The following is a 19,161-nucleotide window of genomic DNA, read 5'->3' as shown; positions in this document are numbered from 1 at the left end:
GGTTTGTTCATCAGGGACAAACTTACACTTATAAAGATCATCTGATTCATTTTTATCACCACATTAACTGTGTATAGCTGCGCTGAGAATGTTCATTGTTAAAAGCGCTATACAAATAAAAATTTACTGAAAATTTAACTGAATTAAATTTGGGCAAATCTTAAATCTTAATCATGAAAAGAAGCTTTAAACGTGAAAGGCGTCAAAGACAGCCACGTGCAATCATCTGATTTTAGAGGTAATAATTATTACACAGAAAAAGAAAAATTCAATCTGTGTTTTTCTCATGAAAGGTTAATAAATTGGGGCTCGTCGATGGAGAATGTAAACGTTCCTGCAGGCAGGCACACGTAAGGATCTGGATGACCTTGCTCTGACGGTGTGTAGGCTGATGCTGGAGAGACTCCCGTGGGAAGCCATTAAATGGTTCATAATTGTATTTATAATAATAATAATAATAATAAATGTGTATGTGCAAACGTGTTTGTGTGTTCGAGAAGCCTGTTGGAAACGACGAGAAAAGAAAAAGGTATGTTATTGATGATGTATATTCCAGGATTTATATTCAGCCATGTGTTTAAAACATATCTTCTCACATCACACCGTGCCCGAAATCCCACCAAGTGGATGATGTCACACACCTAATTGAATCACACCATGCCTGAAATACCACCATGGAGATGGCGGCATGAATTATTAAATCACACCGTACCCAGAATACGACTGACATCAAGCCTTATTGCATCATAGCGTGCATGATTCCCATTTTGGTAATGATGTCTGGACTCATTACATCACACCGTGCCCAAATCCCACCAAGGCAATAACGTCACCTCTTATTACATCACACCATGCAGGGATCCCATCGATGTGATGACGTCACGCCGCGTTTCATCACACCATGCCCGAAATCCCACCGAGGTGATGACGTCAACGGGAAGAACCTCGTCAATGGAATTTGTGGAAAACCCACAATGATGGGAATAACGGAGCACACCAGAAGGTAATGGGGGGGGGGTTTACGGTGCGCATGCGGCATGAATGACTTTCTACCTGTAGCGTTTCAGCGTTCAGAGCTCAAGTGTAGATACGATCTGATGCGAATCGAACCGAACCAGATCTCTAATTTGCCCTGAGGAGGAAAAGGAGGAAGAAAATGTGGAGATTTCATACAGAACACAAACCCCGGCGCAGTCACAGCGCACTGCGGACTAGCATGCTAGCGAGCTATGCTAACCCAGCTAAACTGAAACCGCAGTGAAGCGAACTGACTGCGGCATCAACATCCACCTAAACAGCTCACATTCACTACAGTATCGTTCACCTCGTGTTTATTAGTTCATGTAAAAGCTGTTGGTTTGATTTTTTTATTGTGATTTATGAGAATATTTTCACTGAACTCCAGCGGTATCTGCATGCGTGCTAAGTTTCCCAGTTGGCGTAGAGTTAGCAGGTTGTGTTGAACTGGATGAAGTGTCCGGGTTTTTATTAGGTGAATATTAATCCGTTCCGATTAGTCAATTATTCGGAATAACTGTAATAAACCCTGACGGTGTAACGTACTGCGCCGTTGAGCGAGCCTTCGTCACACAATGACAAGCTAACAGGCTAAAGGAAAGCCAGGGGGTGAAGCGCTGTGTTGCAGAGGGACACAGAGGGGGACATGAGGGGGGACAGGGAGCGGGTCCGCGCCGCTTACCTTTTTCATGCGCGGAGCCTCGGCGACTGTGCCGTCGCTGTTGATGAACGCCTCGCCGCCGTTTTGTTGCGGGTCCGGCCGCTTCATGGCGGACGCCTGAGGCATCTTGACGAGGTTCGGGCTCACAGGACTGGGGTCGCTCCTGACTCCGGGCTCCGAGCCGGGAGATGTGAGGGGAACGTTCGCCTCGCTGGTTACGAACGAGCCTTTCTCCTCCATCTTCGGGAGAACAGCTGAGACGACGGGCATTTCTTTCTTGGAGACGTCTTTAAGCTCGACCTCGGCCATTTTCGCTGCTACCACCTGAACTGACATCGCGGCGATACACACACGGCTGTTTTACCGAACCGAGAGCTCCACACACAACCGGAAGCGAGGGGGCTGAGCGAACCGCCGCAAAGGATTGTGGTAGTTGTAGGGAAAAACAGATGGCAGTGTCATTGAGGTACTTTAATACGACCTTCTGCCAAAGATTTATATGTTAAGTGTTTTATCCTGATAAGTCACAACGGATTCTGGGGACGCAGGAATACACCCCAAGATCTGTCTACAGTTCAGTAGAGTACACCATGCACACTACACCAATCAGACATCACATTATGACTACCTGCCTAATGTTGAGGGATGTGGTCATAATGTCATGGACGGTCCTGAAAACAGTCCTGGCACGTTGAGCATCAACAGCATTAACTTCTCCAGCAATTTGTTGGATTAGACCACATGGGCCAGCCTTCGCTCCCCACATGCATCAAGAAATGTTCTGACCCGGTCGTCTAGCAATCACACTTTGGCCCTTGTCAAACTCGTTCAATTCCTTATGCTTGCCCATTTTTCCTGTTCTAACACGTCAACTTTAAGGCCAAATGTTCACTTGTAGTCGAATATATCTCACCCGCTAACACGTGGCATGATGAAGAGATAATCAGTGTTATTCACTTTATCGAGTATGTTATAATGTCAATGTTATGCCTTGTCAGTGTATAGTACCAGTTTTGAAGCAAATAAACAGGAGAAACCCAGAGGAAACCTGTATGAACAGCTTATGAACATTGGTGTACGTAGGAGCACTGGGATGGCAATGTGACCTGATATATAGCGTCGAAATTTTAACTCTTCGACATTCAATTTATATACAATACAACCATCAGGTGGAAATCCACTATAAAGAAAACCCCTTCATGAAAGCAAATCATGGAATACAAAGAACACAATCAACCCAGAAGTCTAAAAATGCATTTCCTTTATTGCATATCAAAACATTTTCGATTCAAAGTCTTATTGGGCAGATGATGAAAAGGCAGTGTGATGAGGATTTACATTTGGTAAGCAGAAAAAAAGACGAAAAAATGCAGTAGGTGAGATGCTCCAAAATATCTTTAGCATATAAAGTCATGGGAAAGAGCCATTTGCATTTAAGCATCATTTATATATAACACACACACACGCGTACAACTGATGTAGAATGTGATAAGAGGAACTGCCCCTCTGTAAACCTTTCCTGAGGAAAAATTACAGCTGCTGGTAATCTCTGTTAAATGATCAAATCCTAATTGGCCTAATTGAGGAGTAATTCTTCCTCTCTGCTGTCTGAGTTTGATGACTAACTGTAGAGAGAATTATTGCTGGTATGTGGCAGAACATTCTAACAGCATTCACTTCACACTAGGATATAATCCAGCCCTGCATATGAAACTATTCACTAACAAACTCCTACACCACAGAAAAGTGAGGATGTTATAGAACAGTTGGGTTCTGTTCTCTTAGTAGTCCCTATTTTTTTTATTAAGAACGAGGATGAGAGCATAAGCCTAATGGGGGGGAAAAAAAGTACAGCAGAGACGTTCATGCCTACAACAAATAATTCACTAAAGCATCTTAACACAGATATATACAAATACACCAGTTTCACACAATTCAACGTACACACTGAAACATTCTACAACTTTGTATCAAACAAAGCTGGATCACATTCAGATGATTTACAACATCATAATACAACTAGTTTCTCCGGTTTAGTCGTTCGGTAACAACGTTCCCTTGTAGAGTGTCAAAGCTGAGAACACAGAGGTCAGTGTGGTGTGATGTTGGGCCGCGGTTGCTTTAGAAACCAAAAGAACGATGCGGCCGCTTTCCCAAAGCATATGAAAAAACAGCTCATATTAAATTAGAACCAGTCATGTACAATTTATTACTCACTGTGTGAGCATTTAAGAGTGTTGGATTTACTCAGCTATAACATGGTTATAATTAGGATTAGTCCCCAAATATCCAAAGGATGTTGACCCCCGAGAGACCCAGGTTGACTCTTCTGTAAGGGAAAAAAAGAAAATAAACACAATGTGACTTTTTTTCCCCTCTCGCCGTTTTTCAGTATTGTATCAATTATTTACTTTCAAATTAAACATATCCTAAGACATACACATACTGGGCTTCATATGTGAATCTTTAATTAAAATCTTTTCGTAGCCTGTACTGCTCTACTGATACTTGCTCTCCATTTCTCCACCCCTCCATAACAAAAAGCAGTTTACATCTACCAAAAGTGCAAATAGTAGCATTGTAAAAACTGTTTAAATAAATATGTACAACAATATAAATTAAGAGGCTCTATTTAAAAATATAGAGCCTTTATATGTATATAAAAACAAATATAAAGGCTCTAAGAAGGCTCTATATAAAAATAAATATAAAGGTCCTATATAACAATATAAATATAAAGGCTCTATATAAAAATATAAATTTAAAGGCTCTATATATAAAACAAAATATATAGGCTCTATATAAAAATAAATATAAAGGCTATATATAAAAATATAAATATAAAGACTGTATATAAAAATATAAATATAAAAGTTTTGAGCAGTAAAAAATGTGCAGACGTTGTTGTATATATGTATATGATCTATAGGTAAAGGAAAAGTTAGAGCAAAATATGTGTAAGGCACAATATATGTAGATAATCATAAGATATAAATGTACAATGAGATACGTACATCATAGGTACAACGGTACAAACGTTCTACACAGTGCGTCTAGGATATGTTGTGAATTACAATTATATACAGTTATAATTAAGAAGAAATAATGCGGAATGTAAAAGTTGGAGCTGAAATGCATAATGATTACTAGCAACAAAAATCAGTAAAACATTAGTGAGCCTAGTGGTGTGGTGTAGTGTAGAGTTCAGTAAAACAAACAAACAAAAAAAAGAGGTTAAAAAGTTTGCAACCGGGATGTGAACAAACATCTACTGTGGTAAAGCTGCAGTTGGGCAGCTTTGACTGCCCTTTTTATATTTACTGTGTGTTTGTGTGTTGTAGAAGCAACTTGCATGCATTTTGATCTTCGTTTATAAACTGTGTACATGTGTAGCATGGCCAATTTACATTTGGTGACATCTACAAACACTGCAGCCCCTCCTCCCTTTATATGGCAGCATTTCCTTTGTCTTGAACTGAAAGATTAATCTTATATGTCTTTAGAAATCCTGTTTAGGATTGGTTTTAGTCAATTCATTAATATAAACCACCTCGCGAAAAGTTCAGTTGAAAATAACGAAGCTATTTAAGTGTGAAAACATAAAATTGCAGTAACTCATACCACTTCTATTCTCAATTTAAGGCTGATCAACTGATCAGCTCTCAGATGATCCAAAAGCCCCCATTGATTTTTCATGAGTAACACATTTCTGGTGTAAATGCTCCTGTGAACAATTCTTGAATGCATCTGTCTATATCCAGACTAATAATCAAGGACCACAGAGAACTTAAACAGTAGTTTGAAAGCTGATAGCATAACTCACCCCAGCATCCCAGACTCCTTGGATTTGATAATATAAAGAAACATGAGGATTGTGTGGAACAAATTGTTTCTGCCCTGTAAAATATCAGCAAGCCACATAGTTACAAGAGTGAGGGTAACAATTAAAGGCTGAATATTAATCACAGGGTGGAGGGTGTAATAGAAGAGAACACACTGTACCTTAGGCAGGCTGTAGATATGGCCTTGATACACAAGCTGATAGTGAGGTGGGTTGATGCTGCTCTGATGAATGCAGAAGAGGTTCTCGTTGGAAAGATCTGTATAAACGATAGAAAAGGGTAAAGAAAAAACATCGCCCCATATAAATATATATATTTGAACAGTCTTTATGGCTTTACCTGGTTTGTTTGGAGTCTGAATGAAATGCTGAGATGTGAAGGTTTTCCCATCTGGGTACTTTGGGTGAGGCGGAAGTCTGGAGTCCAGATATGTGCACAGAATCTCCATGAGGATCTTCAGGAAATAAAAAAAAGATTTATAAAAGTCTTCAGAAGCAATGTGAACAGTAATCTGCTAGCGGGAAACCCTTTCGCATCAAATACCCTACTGTATATAAACAAAAGTATAAAGGCACCTGACTTTTTCAGCCACGTGTGGTTCTTTTGTAGGGGCACGCAACTGTATAGCATGGCTTTGGATGGTAGCGTTACAAATTTCCCTTCCCTTGAATGAGAAGACCCAAACCTACATGGCAATGACCCGGTGAACAAAACCAGCTCCATGAAGATATGCAAGGATTGGAGTGAAAGATCTTGAGGGGCCTGCTATAAAGCTCTGACCTCAACCCTGTGTAACACCTTTGGGATGAATTATAATCCCGACTGCACCCCAGGCCTCCTCACCCTACATCAGTACCTGGCTTTACCAAACCCCTTTGACTGAACGAGCACAAATCTCAATAAGCACACTCCAAAACATGAAACAGCTTCCCAGAAGAGTGACGGTTATTATAACAACAAGTGGGAACTAAATGTGTAATGGGATGCACAAAAAGCCCAAATCTTATGGTCAGGATTTGATGTAATCGCTATAAGACTGTTTGAAAGACACACTGAATGGAGAGCAACAGCTAAGACAGAAGCAGTCGCTTCTCTTAGCTTCATTCATTAATCTCTCATGTTTTTATTTTTTATGATGAAACATTGATTAAATCATGTGAGTTTACAGTCTGTACAGTAAAAAGCACGCTACTCTAGGCCAGACCTCCATACTCCGAGTGTGTCGTGCAGAAGGGATTGAGATTCAAAGGTGTTTCCTATAGTTACAGAATCAAGATATTTTTCACCACAAATGAGTGAATTAAACACACACACACACACACACACACACACACACACACACACACACACACACACATATATATATATACCACAAGAAAGAAATTCTTCTAAAAATGTTTATAGGAAGTGGGTTTTTCCCTCTTATATTTTTATTTAACCTGCTTATCCACTAGGCAAGTATGAATGAAAAACAAAAAACAACCCTAGATGAAAAATGTCCTGTGTGCCTCAGCTATAATTCAAGCTTGAGAAATTGATCAATAATAATTCAACTACATATATTCAATACATATACAGTTTAATATCTTGGAATGTCTGACAGTTTTATATTTGTTCTAGATGGAGTGACAAGCTAAGTAGTGATGATAAAATATATATATATATATATATCCAAGATCTTTACTCAAATAAAAGGGACTTTTGCAGAGTTTCTACTCAGGGTATAAAACTTGATCATAAATCCTATTTTGCATTAACAGGCAATAAGATCTTAGTATTTTACATAATGGCTCTTAGCCTGGAGCTAATTCTGTAACTTATTATATCACCCAACCATGTCAATAGATGAACCTTAAACTAAAAGAGACAGGAAGTGTTGAACTCTAGTGCTGATTTTTACCTAAAATTGCAGCCTACACAGTTATAGTGTAACTGCTGAGATATTTAAGAGAGAACATGATACTCTGAATACATTTCAAAAGCTCTCATTAGTTGGTGTGCTATTTAAAAAAAAAAAAAAAAAAAAAAAAAAAAAAAAAAACAATGGATACGTCTGACAGTGTTTGCACACAAAATCCTTCAAGACATTGCTTTAAAAAAAAAATAAAATAAAATAAATAAAAAAATTTAGCAGTTATGCGGTAGACAAAGTGGCAATGTGTGAATGTGAATTGATACAGCGGACGGCAGAACTTACAGCAGAGTCAGTTGGCAGGTTTGTGTCCCATTTTCGGTTCTTCAGGTTCCCTCCACCATTCCAGCGAAAAGAGCTCATACAGCCGCTGTGAGCCAGCTCTGGAACAGCATTAGCATTAAAAAAAAAAAAAGTACAGAATAAATACTGACCAGACACTAGAAACTCATGATCTTTCTGAAAGTGTGTTTTAAGATAGTCACCCCTTATTCTCTCTACCAGATACTCCTGGTTGGGTGTGATGTCCAGGTACTGCACTATAATGTTAAGGTTGGGAATGGTAGAGGCTTTGGCTACAGCAGCCTGCTTCAGATTGCTGATACTGGCCTCTGAAGGGGGAGGAAACCGTAAAGTGAAAATTAAAAATTTAATATACAGGATATATTATAACTTATAATAATAATAATAATAATAATAACTTGTCATATAAACAGACCTCCAATCTGTAAATCCAGGCAGCCCATTCTTCTGAGTTGGCTGTTGATGGAATCTATTTCTTTAACTAGATGAACCAGAACGGTGTCATTTATCCACTGTATGTGAGAGAATGAAAATATTAGCAACATCAAAAATTAACTGGCTTGATCTCGATTTTTTGTCAATAATTCTATCTCTGAGAATCCTATTTTCCATTAGTGTATGTAACATCAACTTGGCAACTTACATTTCTAAGTTTGGCAGTCCAGCTGTCAATGCTGTCAGTAACTACACGACTGCTTGTGATCCGTGCCCAGACCTAAGCAACGCAAATTAACAAATTAAGAAACACACATTAAATCTGCCCGGACTTACTATAATACACTGCACCACATATTATAATAATACAATAGGCATGGGCTGTGTTCAAATACTGAAATAAAACTAAAATATCTGGCACAATTTATTGTATGTAAACTTCAGAATCATCATAATCAGAATACTTTATTGATCCCGAAGAAAAGATAGTTTGGTCGCAGTTGCTCACAGTAAGTAGTAAGGATTCAATTAAAAATAAAAATGAGAAAATAGAAATAGATGTACATATTAAGTTTTATATCAAGTCAAATCATAAGTGTAGCAGCATGAAATGGAAATTGTAGAAGCAGTGGAAAACAGGTGACAGAAAAACACTCATATGAAAGAATTATATAGTTTGATTTCCGCCCGCAGAAATGATCTCCTGTGGTGCTCTGTGGTGCATCGTGGTTGCATTAAAACCTCTGAACTGGTTCTCTCTCTACACAACAGTCAAAAATCGAGTGAGCTTACCTCCTCAGCAGCTTGTTTGGATCCCAGCTCAGTTTCATCTTTGTGCGCCGATGGAGCCTGGGAGCGACAGGCCGGCTGGTACTGGAACTTCCTCAGGCTCTGAGAGTAATCACCCATTGAGCGATTATAGTTCCAGAAGGTGGGACTGTGTGATGGAGAAGCTGACTCTGGACTCCCTGATGAAAAGTCATACACACATCCTCAAAATCCGCTTCATTATGCATTAAGCATACAGCTATTATGACGACGTTGTGGATACTTTACCCAGATGGCTGCGGTGACTCTTCTCTTCCTCCGAATGAAGGAATTTCTCCAAAGATTTCAGATCATCCATGTAGTCTTCTTTTCCTCCGGGAGAGCTGAAAACAGAAGGGGAAGTGCGGTAGCGTGTTCGTAGACTGGCGCCTTCTGCTGGGCCCAGGCTGCTCGGGTAAGGAGAGGAGTTGGTAGATAGACTGTAGTTCAGTACCTGTGAAATACATTGCTACAATTTCAGGACAAACTACAAATAGAATTCTTTGTAGTTGTAGATTGTAGATTGATGTAGATCATTTACAGTTGTTATAATGTAATTGATAAATAAAATAAAGTAACTGCTGACAAAAAGGTGTCATTAGAGGTATAAAACTCTCCAGGATTTCTTCTACAAAAGTAATCAACTTCATAGTGGAAAGTAACCAACCAAATAACTTTAATGAGGATGTTTTCCTTAACAGCAAGTGTTTGCGTGGCATAAAATCACAAAATAAGCTTGATAACCAGGTCTTAATAGACAATACGGACAAAATTATTCTGACACCCAAAAACACACCCATGCGTGTGTTGCCGCAGAGTTTGAAACACAATTGTCAAGAGTGGTGTTGTGTGCTGCAACTTTACTGGATCAAAGTCTAAACCTTTCCGGTGTGACAATGCCTCTGTGCACAAGCGAGTTCTATGAAGACATTGTTTACCAAATAACTACACAGAACCCTGACCTCAACTCCATTGAACACCTTTCTGTGAGATCAAAGCCTCATCTCGCTATTGTTCTTGTGAATGAATAGAGTATTGGTCATACAAATCCACATTATACAAAACCTACTGAACAGTCCTCCCAGAAAAGTGGAATGAACAAATCAGTATTAATCTCCATGTGATGCACCATACATAGTGCCAGGAGTACATATGTAACATATTATACGTTTTTGGAAAATATTAGTTTTTTATGGTGTATATAGTAGTGGTGTATATAGTAGTGGACGAAGTGCACAAAGCATGAACTTGAGTTAAAGTAGGGATACACTTTTCCTGTAAACTTTCACTTAAAAAATACAAAAGTATTTAACCTCCAATGTACTTAAGTATCCATTGCAATATATGTACCACTTATTTTTTCACAAGACTCAGTTTATGTGAAAAGACTCTAATGTCACTCTATTAACGAGTGATTGATTTCTATTATAATTATCATGAGCCCAAAACCTTAAAAAAAATTGTGCAAATAAGGCCAAGGGTGTTGTGGCGAATAAGGGAAGTTTCCCTTATTATTTATTCCTCTTAAAATGTTCTGAACTGTATGACACTGAACTGTATTTTCGTGATAAATAGATACCAACAAGCGGCAATCAAAAAAAAGTTTGCTGGTTTGCTGTGTGATTGAACAGTTTAGATTTTATCCGCTCAAAAAGTAAAATATTTGACTTAGAAATGTAGTGAAGTTAAAGTAAAAGTCTCTCCAAATGTTAATACTTCAGTAAAGTACAGATGCGTAAAAAAGCTACTTAAGTACAGTAACAAATTACATTTACTTTGTTAATCTCCACTATTGTTAAAAACTGATTTGATTCCAGTGCTATGTGTACAGACCTTGCCATATGCAACAGAAGGGGAAAAGGGTCTGCCACTGCCTGGTGATGAAGGGTTGCTCAAGGGTGGACTGTACCCAGATACACAACCGGGAGAGAATTTCGGACTGGTGCTGGGGGGCCGTGCAATACTGAAACTCAGCACATTCTGTCCCTGCAGTGGAGAAGACTGGGAAACCACTGGAGTCTCTTTCTGCTCTGGCTTTTGGGGCGGGGAGGCCTGAATTCCTGCAAATACAATGTGTACAGCTCAAAAATCAAAGTCTATTACTATGTGCAAATAGACAATAGACCAGGGATATCCAATAAGTCGATCGCGATCTACCGGTCGATCGTAAAGGTAGTGTGGGTAGATTCAAAATGACATTCAAAAAATTATATTTATTTTTGCAATTTTATAGAAGGTAGATCATTTTGACTTGGTCATTTTATAGGTAGCTCGCATGCTGAAAAAGTGTGGGCACCCCTGCAATAGAACACAAAAATAAATGATGTAGTTCTTGTTTTTAGGCATATCGAGGAAGTTATACTCTGAAGCAAATAAAAATACTATACACCCGTGGTCCCCAACCCCCGGGCCACGGACCGGCACCGGGTCCGTGGGTCAATTGGTACCAGGCTGCAGAGAGAATACATAACCTATATTATTTCCGTTTTATTTATTATCTGATTCTGAACGATGTTTTATTTTGGAAAATTACCCAATTCTCTCTGGCACATCTGTCTATGACTCACTCTTGATGCATGTCATGATGCCTCGGTCACATGTCTTACCTTCATCCACTACCTTCTTAAAGGGGCTCCGGCCGCTAACACATAATACATTACGGCTAAATTCAAACCCGCAAAATGAACAAAAAAACAACACAGTGGATTCACGTTTATTATTATATTTAGAAAATACCAGTTTTTATGGTTGTATCATTTTATTTTGTTGTATTTATCCACCACACCTTAAAGGCCGATCTGTAAAAATATTGTCTGACATTAAACTGGTCCATGGCACAAAAAAAACGGTTGGGGACCACTGTTCTACACAACAGTTCGTACTTCTATGAACCACAATGACAGCAACAGCAAACATGGCATCTGCCACTGCATTTGAAAGAAATTCTTTCACACAGACACTTCAGAGCTCTTCAAGTAATCCAGACTTTCTCTTTACAATATACTGCATTATGTCTATAATTCCAATGTTACACCTGTGATCTGTAGAAGCAAAAAATATAGTTGAAATATGCATAAGCAAATATTATGCATAATCACCAGAGTTGCGGAGGCCAAGGAGTCGATGTTGCTCGGGAGAGAGAGCGACAGATGAAGGTGCCATGGTGTACTTAAAATACTTCCAAAAATCAAAGATGCCGTTCAGGCTGAACAGAGAGGCCAGGGCGAGTTCTGTTAATCACAATAATAAACAGTTAGAACAAAAATAACTCGCACAAATACCAAGATTCAAAATTTCTATAATTCTCCTCAAATTAATAATCTCTCAAACAGTGTGTTATGATATCTAACATCATGTAAGATCATACAATGAAGAAACAAATTATTTTTACAATGTGTCACACTCACCAATGTACCAGATTGGCCAGTAAGTTATGTTATAGTATCGACTGAGCAGTTTTCCTGACCTGCAACACGTTCATTTTGGTTAATGTGCCAGTGTGCAAGACATGGCATTATGCATCAATTACAAGACATTGTATAAAATATCAGCAGAATCCCTCACATTTCTGTGTAGATCATTCCAGCCAGAGAAACGTTGAGAACTGCCCAGGCCAGGAGAACCTGGCGCTCCTGTTCCTCTCTCCTCATCTTCATGGTCTTGTCAATAAGTGAGGTCGTGCCTTCCCTTTGTGGTGTCATTGGCTGCATTGGTTTAGTTCAGTCTGCAGGTAAAACACATTACTGTCAGTTTTATGCATCTCAGACTCTCAATGTGACTTTGACTCTAGATTCAGCACGTTTACACACACTGTTTCAAAACGCAAATCAAAACAAATCAAGTAATTTGGTTTTAATGTTGGGGCTGTTTCCTAGTAATTCTCCAGATGTAAATAGTTGCTTTGACTCGATTTAACTATGCTGGAAATATGCAAAAAGATTTTGCAGTGGATTTTATAAAAAAAAGTATCTTTGTAGGAAAAAAAATGATAATCTTTTACATTTACAAGCAGAGCGTTTGGCAGACGCAGATATCCAAAACGTACAAAGTGTTTAAGTCTCTGTTAAAAAATACATTCTGACTGGTTCTGTAATACACAGACTAACAACACCAGAACAGAAGTTCGAATTTAAGAATCTTCCTAAGAGAAAGGTCTTTAGACGTCATTTGAAGACTGTTAGAGACGCAGCTGCTGGGACATTAAGTAGAAGTCTGTTCCACCACCTCAGTGGCAGGATGGAAAAGAAGAGAAGAATCTGGAAGCATGAGCATGAGGATGAGCATGAGGATGAGCATGAGGATGAGCATGAGTCGGATCTGAGTGTTGTGTAGTGAGGGTGAGAGATCTACTGAAAGACAAAAATTGCTGGTCCATTTTGAACATTAGTGTTTTGAATACGATTCAGGAAGATACATGAAAATTCAGGAAGATACAGGAAGCCAGTGCAGGGAGCCTTCTTTTATATTCTAATCAAGTTATACACCATTTTAGTTATGGGTCTTCAGAAATTGCTCATGTAACACGTTTGAAAGTGAAAAGAGTCCTAAAGATTTACTGCATATGTAAATTAGTCCACGATGCCCCCTTCTAATAAGTGCCTGAACTGTTTTTTCTTGAAATACTTGTGCATGTGCATGAGCACAGACACTGTTATACCAGAGGTCAGTGCAAAACAGCAGTAATAAGAAATGAACTCGGTTTACCTTCTTTAGCATGGAGCACAGCTACGGCTAACTATCCCGTGCTAACTACAGCAATAAACTAATATTTTACAAGAAACCTAAACCATAAATCTGTAATGTTTCCGAGTCGATTAATACACGATAGAAATGACCCCTAAAACCCACAAAGCTCCAGAAAATCCTACTTTAAAACTCAAACTCAGCCACATCCAGGCGCCAAACTATGCGGCATGAGATTGTGGCTAAATCCCAAATAACTCTCACTCTCAGTCCCTCAGTAGTGCACTAGAAAGTGCGTATACTTAAATGTATCATACACTTTGTAGGGAACTCATAAAGAGCTAGAAACTGTTTTTGAAAAACAACCCAAAAAGTCCACAGCTCCTCCTTCAGTGCACCGGAAGCTCTTGTGTAAATTCATAGTAAAAGCTGGAGCCTGGTTTTCGGATTTGTGAACCATCTCTAATTTTCAGGCCTGGTTCTTCTTCTTCTTTCAGCTTATCCCATTAGGGGGCGACACAGCGGATCATCCATCTCCATACTCCATGCTGTCCTGTACATCTGCCTCTTTCACACCAACCACCTGCATTTCTTCCCTCACCATATTTATAAACCTACTCTTTGGTCTTTCTCTTTACCTCCTACTTGGTGACTCCATCCTCAGCATTCTCCTACCGATATACCCCATGTCCCTTCCTGCACATGTCCAAACCATCTCAATCTCTCCTACCTCACCTTGTCTCCAAAACGTCCTACATGCGCTGTCCCTCTAATAAACTCATTTCTAATCCTGTCCATCGTCATCACTCCCAAAGAAAACCTCAACATCTTCAGCTCTGCTACCTCCAGCTCCACCTCCTGTCATTTACTCAATGCCACTGTCTCTAAACCAGACATCTCAGGTCTCACCACAGTCCTATAAACTTTCCCTTTCACTCTCACAAATACTTCTATCACAAATCACTCCTGCTATCACTCTTCTCCACCCTGAACTCTTTTCTTCACTTCTCTAACACACTCTAATTTTTCTTTCAGGCCAGGTTGTGTTTGTATTTGATTTAGGGTTAAAACTCGGTCTTGGGGTTTTGTATTTAAAAAATGGTTTTATTGTAAGAATAACCAGTATATTTCTTTATGAATTAAGTTTTATAAAAAGTGATCTATTTGAGTTGTCCATTTATATTTAAATCAAATATCACTCGGTTTGTGTTATTATATTCGGTATACACATGAACGCAACATAACAAGTAGTGAGGTTTAAAAGTGTTTCGATGGAGATGCCGGGGATTGAACCCGGGGCCTCATACATGCAAAGCATGCGCTCTACCACTGAGCTACATCCCCGCCGCTCCAGTACTGATTTATACACATACAGCCGGAGACGAGCAGATTCAAAGCACGACCGATTTGGGCTTGAAGAGTCGAGATTTTGTGAAGCTTTGCTCGTGTGCATCTTGTAGAAAATGAACACTATTCAACGAATATTAATTTAATAAATAAAAATAGTCTAGTCCCTTCATTTGATAGCTTGTCTCTCGCTCAATTAACTATGACGTCAAAATGATGGGATTAAGAGGTGGATTGATCGAGGTAATGCACCACCATTTTAGATCAATTAATACAGACATATACAATAATTTATCTGAAAGACAGGTTTTACATGTATTAAACAGTAACTACACTATAGAGTACACAAGGGAGAAGGTAATATTGAACGTTAAAGTATCTGAATAGCTTGTCGCCACGCTGCTTAGTTGCTGTACTGCAATAATAATAAGGGTGATTGTGACGGTAGAGGCAACCTCTCTCACTGGAAATCTGTAGTTAATATCAGAAGACCAGAAAAAAAAATTTGTACCACAGACCATCAACGAAGTAAAAAACGTGTATATTATATTCATATTAAACATATTATATGATATTTAATGTTAATCTAATTATTACATATTTAGTCAAAATGTATTTAATCTAAAGTCCAGTAAATACGCAAAGGCGTTTTTTTTTTTCTACAATAGCACGAATACAGACCAGAAAAGTCAATACAATGAAAAGAAAAGAACAGGGGTTTATTTTGTGGAACCCCCCCGCCCCCCCGGTTGATGTGATTATATATAGGCACTGTTGAAAGTGTTTGTTATCAGTGGGGATGTAGCTCAGTGGTAGAGCGCATGCTTTGCATGTATGAGGCCCCGGGTTCAATCCCCGGCATCTCCATGAGGATCGTTTTTTAACCATATAAAATGTTACATTATTAAATAAATGGTGACCAAACGGGAAACACAGAACCCATAGTATCGTGTCAAATGAACGAAAACGACGCTTTACCTCTAATTAAAGGTATTATATAACGACAAGCAGCTGAGATCTTGCATTATAGTCACAATAATAATGGAAGTTACGTGACAAAAAACCCGATAAGGACCAGAAGATATGAGAGGAAACCATTTATTCTGTTTATCATCATTTGTCGTTATCTGTGAGAGTGAAAGGGAAAGTTTATAGGACTGTGGTGAGACCTGAGATGTTTTCTGGTTTAGAGACAGTGGCATTGAGTAAAAGACAGGAGGTGGAGCTGGAGGTAGCAGATCTGAGAGATGTTTTTATTGGGAGTGATGAAGATGGACAGGATTCAAAAATGAGTTTATTAGAGGGACAGCGCATGTAGGACGTTTTGGAGACAAGGTGAGGGAGGCGAGATTGAGATGGTTTGGACATGTCCAGAGGAGAATCCTGAGGTTGGAGCCGCCAGGAAGGAGGAAAAGAGGAAGACCAAGGAGGAGGTTTATGTATGTGGTGAAGGAAGACATGCAGGTAGTTGGTGTGAAAGAGGCAGCTGTAGAGGACAGGGGGTATGGAGACGGATGATCCACTGTGGCGCCCCCTAATGGGAGAAGCCGGGAGAAGAAGAATAGTCAAAGTTCGTGCATGAAGACGTGTTGGGGGAATCTGTTTATTGAACATTTTACATTTTATATTATTTTTGGGATTCAAAGAACCAAGTCACTAAAATGATCCGGTTGTCGTATCACAGCTTTTATATTGAAGAACGCCACGTTTTGTCACGTGACTATAGTGGCCCACAAGTCACGCCTCTTACTAACCTTCTGATGCGAACTTGAAATGACGGTGAGTCTTCAGGAGCTTTGGGATCGTGTGGGACAGAGACACAGGGACAGATTTTATAAACACAAAATGTTCCCAATATGCTATTCATTTTAGGTGCAATACCCAGGCCGTGTTTTAAATCAGCTGAGAGCTGTAATATGATAATTATAAGGCTGTAAGATGGCCACAATGATGAAGCTGCATAAGAAGAAAAAGCACAACATTTATACCGGACAAAATCCCTTTTACTTAAAATTACATTTAATGGAGTTTCCTAACATTATCTTTAATATTATTCGCATCGCGTTTGTGCTTTGATTGACACTGTAGATTAGTTGATGTTTATTTGTTTTTGTTGTTTTGTCCCCTCCTGCTTGCCGTAGATTGTTAGATGGAAGCACTATGTTCACCCTCATATAAATACATTATACGAGCAAAAGTATTAGGACGCCTGATTTTTCCAGCCATATATGGTTCTTTTCTGAACTGTTGGAGGTACACACTTGTGTAGGATGTCTTTGAATTTTCTTTTATTTAAAGTAGGAGAGTCAAACCTGTTTGAGAATGACAAAAAAAGCACAAAACCAGCTCCAGGAGGTATGATGTACATGGGTTGAAGTTGAAGATCCTTAGTGACCTGATAAAGAGCTCTGACCTCAACCTATTGAACATCGTTAGGATGAATTCGAACACTGACTGCACGCCAGCCCTCCACCATACATACATACATACATACATACAAACATATTACTGGTTTCTGAATGAGCTCAAATCTCCACACACATTCTCTTAAATCTACTGGTACATTTTCCCAGAAGATTGGAAGTTATTATAACAGCAAATGTAAAGTAAATGTGGAATGGGATGTTTAACAAATTGCAGAAGAATCTCAAGGTGAAGTGTCCATAAACCTTGTTCATAAAGTACAAATATCTCAGCCGTACACACTTAAATGCATTTAAAATGTGCATTGAAATAACATTTTGCATTGAAATAAATCCATATTTAATATATTCCATTCATTCATATCCATTGTCTTCCTTTTTGTTTACAAACATATTCAATTTATTGGCAACATTTCTGGTGAGTTATCACTCTATCAGCATCATCTTCCTCAGTCTAATCACCAAACCTCATCTCTTCTCTTAATTTCAGTGTGAATGTCTAAAACATAACTGTGGGAAAAGGTCACTCAACAAGAGGAGATTCATGGGACACTGCATTTGATAAATTGGCTCCTTCTCTCGCATCAAGTAGATCAAGTAGATTTACGAGCCACCTGGCATTTATTATGACGCTATGGCTTTGTGTAATGCAGTCTTTAACCAGTGCCTTGTATGTGCTCCTTCATAACCTTCTGTTTCTGCTGACTTTATCTTTGTTGTAATAGGTCAATTAGTGTCTTGAATAAGGAGGAGAAGATGAGCAATCCACTGAGGGGAGAAGTTATCAGATTATACAAGAATGTAAGAAAATCTCACCTTTATAGCTTTTCATCATGAATATAAAATGTCAGTGTAACTATTTAATGTAACGTTAACAAATGTATATAATGATTGTAATTTCTTTTATTTTGCCGTTTTTAGCTTCTCTTTATTGGAAGGGACTATCCAAAAGGTGCGGTTTACTTCAGGGAGCGTCTGAAATCAGCTTTTATGAAGAACAAAGATGTCACAGATCCTGAGAAGATCCGAAAGCTTATTGATCGAGGAGAATTTGTGATCAAGGAACTCGAGGCCCTTTATTTCCTCAGAAAATACAGAGCCATGAAGAAACGCTATTACGAACCAGAACACTGATGACATCATGTCTGTCTACTGTTGGCCAAATGCTATATAGTGATATATGAAGCATTTATTAATATTATTAAGATGTTTCATTGTGCAAGCAAGAGCATTTGAAGATGATAAAGATATTACATGTTGATCCTTTCTTATTTTACTGTTTGTTGTTCCAGTATGTGTCTCTGTTGTACAGTTCAGAATGCCCCACCTGCCACATGTTTCGAACTGAGCAGTGACCCTAATAATTATAATTATTTTTCATTCCAAAACAAAAACAAACCAGAACTATATAAGAACAGAGAGAGACTTAAGACAACACTATTCTCAATTGCCAGGGTTTTTTTTTTTATTATTAATTCTTTATATGTGATGGTGTATAAGAGACAAAATTAAATCATTGAATAGATTAGTCTTATGCTCTGCTTCATTCATTTTTAATATAGAGCTATTTTCACATCTAAGCTCAAATTGTAAATTACATTTATAGTACAAAATGGAGAGGTCAGACAGTGGCCTTTTAAGAAGCTTAAGAGATTTGTGAACAAGAGACGAGTAGTTACAGAGAAATAGCCATTTTCTGGGAAGCATGATGTACAACATCTTCTAAAGACA

The 19,161-nt window shown here is 38.6% G+C and overlaps 3 protein-coding genes across 4 annotated transcripts in view; 1 reads left to right on the top strand and 2 right to left on the bottom strand.

The window, feature by feature from the left end:
* ahcyl2b (adenosylhomocysteinase like 2b) overlaps positions 1-2,097 on the bottom strand; it is a 35,084-nt gene extending 32,987 nt beyond the window's left edge. Inside the window, exon 1 of one of the 2 annotated variants that reach the window (XM_083528465.1) lies at positions 1,700-2,097. In XM_083528465.1, coding sequence (XP_083384591.1) covers positions 1,700-2,014 — 315 coding nt within the window. In that variant the 5' untranslated portion in view covers positions 2,015-2,097. The remainder of the gene's footprint in view (positions 1-1,699) is intronic. The other variant, XM_083528464.1, reaches the window with a different exon arrangement.
* A 1,472-nt stretch (positions 2,098-3,569) lies between these two features.
* On the bottom strand, positions 3,570-13,915 carry tmem209 (transmembrane protein 209). The gene is made up of 15 exons (XM_083527773.1): positions 13,682-13,915; positions 12,542-12,701; positions 12,385-12,443; positions 12,076-12,207; positions 10,811-11,037; positions 9,227-9,431; positions 8,963-9,138; positions 8,379-8,450; positions 8,151-8,247; positions 7,918-8,043; positions 7,718-7,815; positions 5,860-5,974; positions 5,681-5,778; positions 5,502-5,575; positions 3,570-4,007 (listed from the first exon to the last, which is right to left on the bottom strand). The coding sequence occupies exons 2-15, from the start codon at positions 12,685-12,687 to the stop codon at positions 3,953-3,955; spliced, it is 1,680 nt and encodes a 559-aa protein (XP_083383899.1). The 5' UTR covers positions 12,688-12,701; positions 13,682-13,915; the 3' UTR covers positions 3,570-3,952.
* Positions 13,916-16,658: 2,743 nt separating this feature from the next.
* Positions 16,659-18,958, top strand: lyrm5a (LYR motif containing 5a). The gene is made up of 3 exons (XM_083529092.1): positions 16,659-16,786; positions 18,156-18,231; positions 18,352-18,958. Exons 2-3 carry the CDS (start codon positions 18,187-18,189, stop codon positions 18,562-18,564), a joined length of 258 nt encoding a protein of 85 aa, XP_083385218.1. The 5' UTR covers positions 16,659-16,786; positions 18,156-18,186; the 3' UTR covers positions 18,565-18,958.
* The last annotated feature ends 203 nt before the right edge of the window (positions 18,959-19,161 follow it).

Source organism: Silurus aristotelis (genome assembly GCF_946808225.1).
Source record: "Silurus aristotelis genome assembly, chromosome: 24".
NCBI classification, from domain to species: Eukaryota; Metazoa; Chordata; class Actinopteri; order Siluriformes; family Siluridae; genus Silurus; species Silurus aristotelis.
The sequence above is the reverse complement of the archived record's forward strand: the minus strand, read 5'-3'. Positions and strand labels throughout refer to the sequence as shown.

Excerpts from the sequence above, each read along its gene's own strand:
- tmem209 (XM_083527773.1), bottom strand. The coding sequence starts at position 12,687 with ATGCAGCCAATGACACCACAAAGGGAAGGCACGACCTCACTTATTGAC. Across the intron at positions 5,576-5,680 it reads ATATCTACAGCCTGCCTAAG|GGCAGAAACAATTTGTTCCA; the intron begins GTACAGTGTGTT and ends GATATTTTACAG. Across the intron at positions 4,008-5,501 it reads AAGGAGTCTGGGATGCTGGG|AAGAGTCAACCTGGGTCTCT; the intron begins GTGAGTTATGCT and ends TTTCCCTTACAG.
- lyrm5a (XM_083529092.1), top strand. The coding sequence starts at position 18,187 with ATGAGCAATCCACTGAGGGGAGAAGTTATCAGATTATACAAGAAT. Across the intron at positions 18,232-18,351 it reads TTATCAGATTATACAAGAAT|CTTCTCTTTATTGGAAGGGA; the intron begins GTAAGAAAATCT and ends TGCCGTTTTTAG.